We start from the raw sequence: 9903 nt of genomic DNA on the forward strand, positions 1-9903 counted from the left end.
TAAGCTTACAAGTTCGGTTAAACCAAAGTTCAAATCAGATTAGTAATTAAGGCAATTACTTCTGATAACATTTATTATTAATTAAAATGATTTCAATCCCTTTTTCTTTTTTTTCTGTAGTTGCTATTGTCTACATATACATACTGGTCCCTTTCTGTACGTACAAAATAGTAGGAAACAAAATAAACTTACTCATTAGTTCGGAATACAACCTAAAATATATAAACTCGTACATTTCAAAAGACGAAGAGGAACTGAATACGTTTGGAAATGAACATAAAAGTGGACAACATAATGAATAACAACAAAGATACAATATGGAATTCTTCAGTAAAGCATGTGTTTCTTCGGTTTAAACAGAAACCTAGAACTCAATGTTGTCCGAACCACATCAAAAAATAGACGGTACTGAAGTCTAGCGAATAAGAGAACTGGTCCTCCAGCTAAGCCAGTGATTAGATAAGGTACCCATTTCATTCCTTTGGTATAAACGAGGAAGAAGCTGGCACTGAAAGCTATCATCATTGTAGTAATTGAGATAAAAAGTACTAGGAGTCCAATCATCAATTTTATAGGTAAAGACACCAAAAAATCTCTTTCTGCATAACGTGCTGTAAGAATGGCCAAGAACATGAGTATGGAAGCTGAAGAGCTGAACAATGATACAGCGTCCGTTATTACAAACACGATGAAGGCGCTTTTATGTTTGAATATTGGATGCCCGCTGTTCTGATCGTTGCCACCTGGTAAAGTAAAAGCTGCTGCAAACATAATTGTGGCTATAAGGGCCGCAACAACCATGCACTGAGCTGCTGTTTCCTTCATCCAGCGTTCTCCTTTCTCCATCAAGTCTGCATGCTCCTCAGTGAATAAATCATGGGGAGTTTGCCCTTGTTTGTTCTTCTTTTCTCTTAGAGAAGGATGCACCATAGTTTCTACTTCCTAATCGTATTATCGTTTCAAAAATGTTATAAAATTACAAGAGTAAATACATATAAAACACAGAAATTACCATTATTTATTTAGGAGGGGGTATATAATACTGAAGATTTGAGTATCTCGACTTTAATAAATGTAAAGTTGAGAAAGCAGGTGCAGATCAGAACTAGGAAATTATTGTATAGTAAAACTAGGAAATTAAAGTTACAAGGAAGGAATATGTACCTTGAACCACAGAATTTCCCTCTGCATTTGAAGAGCTACTCCTGACACAATATGAAGTCGACTTTGTTCTGGCTTCTTGGCAGCTAAGTGTAGTATATTGTTTTCATTTGTATCCTTAAAAGAAGTTACAAGGTCCTTAATTGAGCCTATCTCATATAGCAGATTGTAGACGCTCTCCTGACGATGCAAGACTGCAACGTGGAAAATTGTTCGATCATTATCATCTATCTTCCATATCAGCTCAGGGCACAATCGAAGAAGCTCGATCAAAAATTTAGTGTTTCCTAATGCAGCAGCAACAAACAAAAGTCGAGATTGATATCCAGCGAATCTATCAACGTACTTAGCAGCAGGGTGGTTGCTTTCTCTAACTTTTATCATCTCTGGAGGTCCTCTGATTATGTTCCATATGTCATCATCCTTCAGTTTAACAACCTCTCTCCAAATTATCTGGACTATTTCAAGTGCTTGGCACTTTTTCTCACCAGGTCCTATTCTAGGTCCAGGAAGTACTGTCAAAAGAATTAATAATATTAGACAAAATTATATATATGTTGCATATGCTATGGAAAACATAGAATAGGTTCACATTCTTTACTTTTAATTAAGTGCAATTTACCTCCTAAATTAACAATGTTATATATATATATATATATATATATTTTTTTTTTTAATTTCAATATATATATATAATTGAGAAAATATTACATGCATCGTCAGGCAACAAAAGATGGCGCATTTACAACGGATAACTTACCTTTGTTAAGTAGTCTCCAAAAAATGGGCTGCCTTGTTCCATCAAATACTGACGGATTTTTAGCCAAAACATGGAGTGCATTCTTGTCAGTTGCCAGAGCTAGTTCCTTTTTGTGATGGTCCAATAATTTCAATGCAACATCTACAAAATTTTATAAACTGTTATAACAACTTATTGAATTTAATTTTCTAAACAAGCAAATTATGAAGATTCAGCAATACAGTTTAAGACGTTCAGTAAAGTAGGAAACATGCAAAAATTCTAGGCTGAACTTCAAATTTGGTTAATGAGTGATACTATGATCAAGCACGGAGCAATGAACCTGTTTAAAACAACATAATTATTTAAGGGATACTTTAGAATCCAGATGAGGTGCATCAAGATATTTGAACTTTCCAAATGTAAAGCACAATATCTATAATGGAAAGAAAAACAGGTAAAAGAAGATTGTAATCAGCTGATTCTGAATATAGCCAATGAGGAAGTGTAGCACCCTTGGCTTGAAGAACCCATAAATCCTCCTCTGGCAGAGTTATCTTAAAAGATTTATTTAGAAAAAACACAACTTCTCATATTAACCAGATGTGCTACATAACAGGTTCAATATTTAGACAAAGGTTCTGTTGTGCTCCATGTGATGAATTGTTGACCATTACTAATTTCAAAAACAAGAGTTAAGACATTTGAAAAATGATATATGCATTTATTCTGCACCTCTTTATTTGTTCACTTGGACAAAAAGTGAAATGAAGAAGGATAATGAAATTCATATCTATTTCGAATGACATAGAAATCTTACGACATATATAATATAACTTGGATCTTTACTACTTACTAATCAGTATGTTACTACTAAGAGAAAGTTTACCATATAGATTTGCGCTGATGCAAGCATGCAGTAGCATTATTCTATCCGTATCAGTCCAGTCGTCATCTTTCATGTCATTAGTCTCTGAATAAAGATAGGTGACCATGTCTTTGTGTCCAAACAAAGCTGCCATGAAAAGTGGTGACATATTATTATTTCCACGTTTCTGAAGAAGTTTAGGTTCCTTTTTCACAATAATAACAGCAATTTTAACAGTTCCAGCTGCTGCTGCTAAGCAGAGAGCCGTGTTCCAGTTTTTGTTTTGAAGTTTCAAGTCCTCAGGTTCCATTAACTTCACCAGCTCTTCCACAAAGTGAGTGTGTTTTGTTGACGACGCAATGTGAAGAGCAGTCTCATAATTCTTGGTAATGCTCACATTAATCACCTGTGGATTTTTGCTTATGATTGCTTGAGCAGCTTGCCAGTCACCTTTCAGTGCAGCTTCATAGAGTGGCAAACAAATATCTAGGTAATTTTCTCTTTGTTCCTCTGTGTAAAGGTCAAGAGTAAAAGCTTAGTACACAATCCGAAACTTGTTACGAAAGAAGTTATGAGTAGATTCCCATCTTGTATTTACTTCTGTTGAGTATATTTAAAGTATTTTTCATAATTAAAAATAATAATAGTAGTAGTAAACATCAATTCAATTTTGATGCCTTTGAAACTTACTCAGCTCCAAATTAAATAATTCACCAATTTCCTCAGGCATACCTTATATTTTGTATTATTCATACTGATGTACGCACTCAGATAGTAATATTCCTAAAATAGACTCATTTCAATTGTGTATTTTAGGTGTAAAGTTAGCACTGTCCATAGATTAGACATAACGCCTTATATAATTGTGATTACATGTTAATGGAAGCTATTTACTTTTACAGTTTACTTTCAGTTTTTACCTTCATGTAAAATAATGAATCACTGCAATAAGCAGTTGGATTGTACTTGCAGTTACTGGCCAGACTTGTACATGGTCCACCAGTGCTATAAGGGCGTTATAGTATTTTGTCAAGCTGTAGGTTGTTAGGCTAGAGGTTGGTAGCCACGATAAAAGGACACAGGGGTGTAGACTGTGGTCCTCAATGTTGAGTATGCATTGTTTCTTTGGTTAATGCAGAGTTGCTCTCATTCTCTCACTTGTGTTATCTCTCACAGTTAACTTTATGCTTGTAAAAGTCTTTACATGTTGAGCTGAAGGATCAGGAATTCAGGATGTAACTGGCAAACCTTACTGCAAGTAAACTATATTGAATATCCGACTCCTCTAGAACTTGAAATTCCAGTTAAATCTATGTCATCTCGCTGTACATTCTTAATGACAAATGACCGACTCTCCCAACACATTACACAGGTAGTTCAGTTTCTTTTATATCATGTTGCTGTATATATCAATCAAATATAACGAGCTGGACATTATTAGGAAAATTGTTTATTATTAAGGAAACCTTGATGCACCTAGGCTATGATTTGTACTCAGTTACCACACCTAATTACTTAAAATTATGTCACAAATATTACAAATTACTTTCTACTTCATTAATTTGTTTATATTTAACTAATATTACCCTTCACTAGCTTAATCTCATAAATATAAAGTAAAAATGATAGTAAATAATCAAATGATCAATACAAACATAATCATGAAACAAGTAGAAAAAATGAAACTATAAGATCCGGTTAATGCCTTCAACACCCTTAATTAAGGTTCTAGAGGAAGGTGGTTACTTGACAAAAACTAAATCATCCAATCCGTGTTGACTTTTAGGAAACATTTACAACATTGCATAAAGTCCATGCCTATTACCTAATAATCGCAAGATCAATTAGCTTTGTAATTCATTCGTTAGCGCACTAATAATGCAACTGTACTAAATCGAAGAATCTCTACAATGACACGAACATACATAGATATAAAATATAAAAATGCAAACAGAAAAAGGGGCTAACCGGAAAGATAGACAGCAGAAGGCAAACTAGGACCAGCGCGGTGATGCTGCGATGAAGCAGGAGAAGGAGAGACAGGGTGATGAGGATGGGGTGGTGTAGTGTTGATATGAATAGAGTGATGTTGCTGTAGTTCCATTTCAGCTGCTGAGTTTGATCCTTTCATATCTTTTATCCTATTTGATCAACATAAGCATATGCAAACACATTTCCTCAATGATAGATACAATCACACAAATTTAAAATGGAGTGCAGATATGAATCAAGTTTTTAGTAGACATTTTCAAGAAAATGAACAGTAGGAGGAACTTACCTTTACTTGAAATATTGTTAAGACAAGTTTCTTGAACTAGCACAAATTGTTTGCAAGCATATATGTATTGCTTGAGTAGTGAGATGAAACGAAGCCCTTGTACTTGGATGGATTTATCGTTGAAGACTTGAAGCAGATAAATCTAGTTCAGCATTTAGCATAGACTCCCATGACTTCAAAATTTATTATACAAGTCAACTAAATAATGTCACGTTCCGTCAATAAAAAAACTAAATAATGTCACCGTTAAATATTAGACTTAATTACACATTTGCACCCTTTTATTTTGTTGCAAAAATAAATATATATTAGGATTTTTGATAATCCAGGTTGCACCCCTCAATTTCAACAATTGCACTCATTTTCCCGAATTCCTGTTAATTCCTTCCGTTACCGTTAATTTTTAGGGGTAATTGAGTATTTTCCAATTATAAAAGAAATGACAGGATTTAGGACTATACATTACTGCTTTTTCATTTGCTCAATCCCTATAATCCATCAAACACCTAAAAATTCCTAAAATTGAATGATAAAAATGACAGGTAATCTAGTTACATAGCAGCTGTTGAGATGGTTAGAGGTCGATTACGAGTTCAAGATGCTTCTGATGTTGGCCCAGACCCTCCCAATGGTGTTAACAAAGGCACCAATAAAAAATGCCCTAATTATGATTGTTAGTTTTGTCTAATCTGTTATTTTAGTGTTTATAAATCGACATATTATTGTTAGTTTTGTGTGTATATGTATGCATGCATGTTTTAGTATTCTAGGATTTTTATTGCCATTGTTTATTGATGTGGTCCCAAAATGTCGTGGGTGTATTTTCATATTTGTATCTCTATTATATTTCGATTACAGCGGCTGATTATGAACACTTCTCAATTAAAGTATATCATTCGGGGGATTTTAATGAAACTAAGACAATGGTACCTGTCAAAAAGAACAATAAAAAAAAGTACCTCCACCAAATCCTCTGAATAGAACAAGAAAAATGGGGAGATACTCAATGTTAAGAGTAAGCAATTTTGGCAACTTTACGTATTTTTTGTAGTGTTATATGACTTTTTATCTGATAAATGTATATGGCTATTTGCCGGGATTGTTCAAAAACACAGAGAATGCACCTGTGGTGTTGGATGATGAGGAAGTTAAAGAAGGTGAGACAAAGAAACTCGACAAAGATGACAAAGATGCAGCTAAAGGATTTAAGAAAGGTAAGAAACATGTCTATAGTGAATACCCTACTACTAATATTGGTGAAAGTGGTCTGAAAAAAGATGTTGGTGAAAGTGGTTTGAAAGAGAATGTAAATAGTCATGATGTTGGAAGAAGTGGTGTGAAAAAAGACCAAGCTGTTAGTGAGGAAGCACACTTGAGAGAATATTGCAGAGGGGATTATACTGATAATATGGAGAGTGAAGTAGACCGGTCTGATTATGAAAATAATCCATGGGAAGAAGAATATGATGTTGGTAATAAACAAGATGTTGTAGATAGTGATGGAGAAACAAATCCTGAATGGAAAGATGATGGTAGCAGTAGTGAGAGCTTATTTAATAGTGATGAAGAAAGAATGGTTGTTTCCTCATGTGATGAAGCTGATCCCCAATTTCCAGAATTTAATGAGTTTACAGACATGGATGATCCCCAATTCAAGTTAGGATTGTTATTTAACAGTGGTCAAGTATTCAGAGCAGCAGTAAGGAAGCATGCAATAATTCATCAAAGAGGTGTTAGATTGAAAATGAACTTGTCAGATAAGATTAAGTGGATAGGTATGGAAGATTGTGAGTGGAAATGCTATGAAAGACAACAACAACGATCAACTACAATTCAGATTAAAAGACAGAATGATAAGCATACATGTACTCCGATTTGGGATCAAAAGCAAGTAAATTCAACTTGGTTAACTAGTCAATATGAGGAAGAAATTAGGATGAATCCCATATGGCTAGTTGCAGCTTTTCAATTAAAAGTCATAAATGATTTGAAGTGTAATGTAAGTCATTCAATGGTGTATAGAGCTTTGACAAAGGCAATGGAGGCTGTCACTGGAAAACATGAGGAAGAATTTGGGAAGGTTTATGATCATGGCAATGACATACTCAAAGTCATGCCAACTTCAACTATTAAAATCATAACAGAACCAGCTGAATTTGGATTAGTTGGAATGAGATTTAAAAGAATGTAAGTCAGTTTAGGTCCTTAAAAAGAAGGGTTCATGCATGGATGCAGGCCAATCATTGGCCTAGATGGCTGCCATTTGAAGATACCATTTGGAGGGATACTACTAACTGCTGTTGTAACTGATCCTAATGATGGAATCTATCCACTTGCTTGGGCCCAGGTGGAGGTAAAAATTAAAGGTTGTTGGGATTGGTTCCTTGAACTGTTGAAAAATGTTCTAAGTAATGCTACAGCTTTTACATTTATTTGTGATAGACAAAAGGTGATGTTCCTTTACTTTGTTCAATTATTTTTGAGATTACTTGTTCCTACATAGCTTTGATTGACTTTCTTCTTGATTTCCATTACAGGGGTTGGTTAATGCATTTAAGAGCATGTTTCCACAGTCTGAGCACAGGTTTTATTCTATGCACCTGTCAAAAAACTTAGCCAATGAATATAGAGGTATGGGCATTGGAAAGCTTATGTGGTCAGCTTCCAAGTCTAATACTTCTTATTTTTGTAACAAGAATATGGATCATTTAAAGAAGATATGCTCTTACTAACTCAGTTTTTTTATGTATCAGCTAAGGTATGATTCACTCATATGATTACATTTATCATTAATAGATAATACCTAGGGCACATCAGTGGTTGTCAGCCAAGCCTATTTCTCAATGGAGTAGGTCAGGGTTTAGGTTCACTTGTAAAAGTGATACCTTTGTGAACAATAATTGTGAATCATGTAACAAGGCTATCAATAAGTATAGAGAGCTGGGACTAATTTTAGTAATTAAAGGCATCCACAATAGCTGCATGTATAGGATTCAGAAAAGATACAGAAAATGGAAAAAAGAACTGGTACATGGTGTCCAAATGCAATGAAACCCCTCAAAAAGTAAGTAATTATTATTCAAATATGGTCTATAAATTCACATCTGATTGCATATAATATGTATACTTTTTTGTGTATATAATTAGGTATATATTAAAGGCATCAAATGAAGTCCAATACGGTGGCACCAAATACCTTGTTACAATGTCAGTAAATGGTCATGAAATTGTTTTTGACCTTGAAGAAAAGACCCGTGCATGTAGGAAGTGGCAATTAAGCGAGATTTCATGCTTCCACGCTTGTGCCTGTATCTTCTTCAAGCCTGAGAATCTAGAGAATTACCTTCATGACTGCTACAGAAGATCAAATTTTCTGAATGTTTACAGTCATTTCATTGAACCTGTGAATGGAGAACAATATTGGGAAGAAACAACTCAAATTGCCCGTCCCTTGCCTCCCATAAAAAGGACTCGGCCTGAAAGGCCCAAAAAGAAAAGAGATACAAAGAATGATGAGGTTAAAACAAGAAAAAGGGATCCCACCATTTTAAAGAGGGTAGGAACATCTCTTAGATGCTCTTAATATGGAGAACGTGGGCATAACACAAGAACCTGCAATAATAAGGTACCTGATATGTTATAGCTTATTTCAATTTTCAACAATATTATATGTAGTGTATGTATTCTATCTTACATGTACTTTTAATTTTCATAAAATTGACCAAAAAAAAGGAACAAGAAGAAGGTCCTAAAGAAAACACAACCACATCAGAAATTCCACAAGCCAAAAATTAATTAAATGTTCCTACTACAAGCAGATTGGTCATACAAGAAGGGGTTGTGAATCCAAAGTAAGTCATTATTTGGACTTTTAGACTTTGTTAAACGAGTATTTGAAAAATACTCTTTTTCAGTTATTCTTTACTTGTCTATATAGAAACTTGATGAATAGACTCAAGAAGTTCCACAAAAGAAAAGGTCAGCAGTTGAGATTGTTCAAAGGAGGGAGGATGCAATAGAAAAGTTGAAGAAGAAAGCAATGGACAGACAAATAAAATCTGATTCTGACTTTCAAGATAACTTCAAGTTGCCATAAAAGAGCCAACAAAGCAGGTACCAATGGCTGAGTCTGACTCAGATGTCCAGAAAAGTTCCAAGAAACTAAAAACTAGTCATGGTGGAATCATAAATCAGCTCAAAGCACCAGCACAAACAACAGATGAAATGGTTGAGATTGAAAATTGGAAATCAAGGACTGGACAACAGTCTACCTCTTTGAAGAAGCTAAAAGAAGCATGATTGAAGAAATAAATGGCCATGTCTAAAAAAAGACTAAGATGATGCATTACCTGGTGTTTATTTATGTTTTAGATATTCACTCTTTATGTCTATTTATGGATGTCTTGTTTGACCTTAACTTTTATCCATGTATGTGACACAATGGTTGTTGGCAAGTAGTTGAACCATTACTCTATATTTTGACAAGTATGTAAGGGCACAACTACTTCTCTTTTGGGTCTTTTGGTGTTTGTAAACTCACAATTACTGCTCTGTTCTTAGTTTTTATGTGCCATAATGAAGATTCTGGTTGGTGCCAAATTTATTGTTTTACTTGCTTTATATTTTGTTGTTAGCATTTGTTATCCCAATTTCAATTTATATTGCATCCAACAAAAGTAAAATTAATAATACCGGATCAAAACATTACATTACTTGTCAAAACAAGATATTCATAACTAATAAACATACATAATAAGCTTTACAACTGCAACCAAGATGACATTACATTTCCATAAGCTATAATATGATATTCTACTTTCCCATCACTCTTTTGCGGAGAAGATATAGGCTAAAATC

The 9903-nt window shown here is 34.2% G+C and overlaps 3 protein-coding genes across 3 annotated transcripts; 2 read left to right on the top strand and 1 right to left on the bottom strand.

The window, feature by feature from the left end:
* Positions 1 to 158: 158 nt before the first annotated feature.
* LOC141688810 (uncharacterized) lies at positions 159 to 5210 on the bottom strand. Its single transcript, XM_074492920.1, has 6 exons — positions 5047 to 5210; positions 4737 to 4909; positions 2790 to 3278; positions 1922 to 2062; positions 1165 to 1676; positions 159 to 942 (listed from the first exon to the last, which is right to left on the bottom strand). Exons 2-6 carry the CDS (start codon positions 4897 to 4899, stop codon positions 328 to 330), a joined length of 1920 nt encoding a protein of 639 aa, XP_074349021.1. The 5' UTR covers positions 4900 to 4909; positions 5047 to 5210; the 3' UTR covers positions 159 to 327.
* A 406-nt stretch (positions 5211 to 5616) lies between these two features.
* On the top strand, positions 5617 to 9657 carry LOC141691354 (uncharacterized). The gene is made up of 6 exons (XM_074496080.1): positions 5617 to 5719; positions 5905 to 5972; positions 6098 to 7495; positions 7584 to 8671; positions 8779 to 8897; positions 8984 to 9657. Exons 1-3 carry the CDS (start codon positions 5617 to 5619, stop codon positions 7235 to 7237), a joined length of 1311 nt encoding a protein of 436 aa, XP_074352181.1. The 3' UTR covers positions 7238 to 7495; positions 7584 to 8671; positions 8779 to 8897; positions 8984 to 9657.
* Positions 7268 to 8629, top strand: LOC141691355 (uncharacterized). The gene is made up of 5 exons (XM_074496081.1): positions 7268 to 7399; positions 7584 to 7677; positions 7800 to 7804; positions 8037 to 8110; positions 8194 to 8629. Exons 1-5 carry the CDS (start codon positions 7268 to 7270, stop codon positions 8627 to 8629), a joined length of 741 nt encoding a protein of 246 aa, XP_074352182.1.
* Positions 9658 to 9903: the final 246 nt, after the last annotated feature.

This window comes from Apium graveolens, chromosome 10 (genome assembly GCF_009905375.1).
Source record: "Apium graveolens cultivar Ventura chromosome 10, ASM990537v1, whole genome shotgun sequence".
In the NCBI taxonomy this organism is placed as follows: domain Eukaryota; kingdom Viridiplantae; phylum Streptophyta; class Magnoliopsida; order Apiales; family Apiaceae; genus Apium; species Apium graveolens.

Coding starts and splice junctions, on each gene's coding strand:
- LOC141691354 (XM_074496080.1), top strand. CDS start 5,617: ATGGTTAGAGGTCGATTACGAGTTCAAGATGCTTCTGATGTTGGCCCA. Junction 5,720..5,904: donor AAAATGCCCTAATTATGATT/GTTAGTTTTGTC, acceptor TTTCGATTACAG/CGGCTGATTATGAACACTTC. Junction 5,973..6,097: donor TTAATGAAACTAAGACAATG/GTACCTGTCAAA, acceptor TATTTTTTGTAG/TGTTATATGACTTTTTATCT.
- LOC141688810 (XM_074492920.1), bottom strand. CDS start 4,899: ATGAAAGGATCAAACTCAGCAGCTGAAATGGAACTACAGCAACATCAC. Junction 2,063..2,789: donor CATCAGCGCAAATCTATATG/GTAAACTTTCTC, acceptor AAAATTTTGTAG/ATGTTGCATTGAAATTATTG. Junction 943..1,164: donor GGGAAATTCTGTGGTTCAAG/GTACATATTCCT, acceptor TAATACGATTAG/GAAGTAGAAACTATGGTGCA.
- LOC141691355 (XM_074496081.1), top strand. CDS start 7,268: ATGCATGGATGCAGGCCAATCATTGGCCTAGATGGCTGCCATTTGAAG. Junction 7,400..7,583: donor TTGCTTGGGCCCAGGTGGAG/GTAAAAATTAAA, acceptor TTTCCATTACAG/GGGTTGGTTAATGCATTTAA. Junction 8,111..8,193: donor GCAATGAAACCCCTCAAAAA/GTAAGTAATTAT, acceptor GTATATAATTAG/GTATATATTAAAGGCATCAA.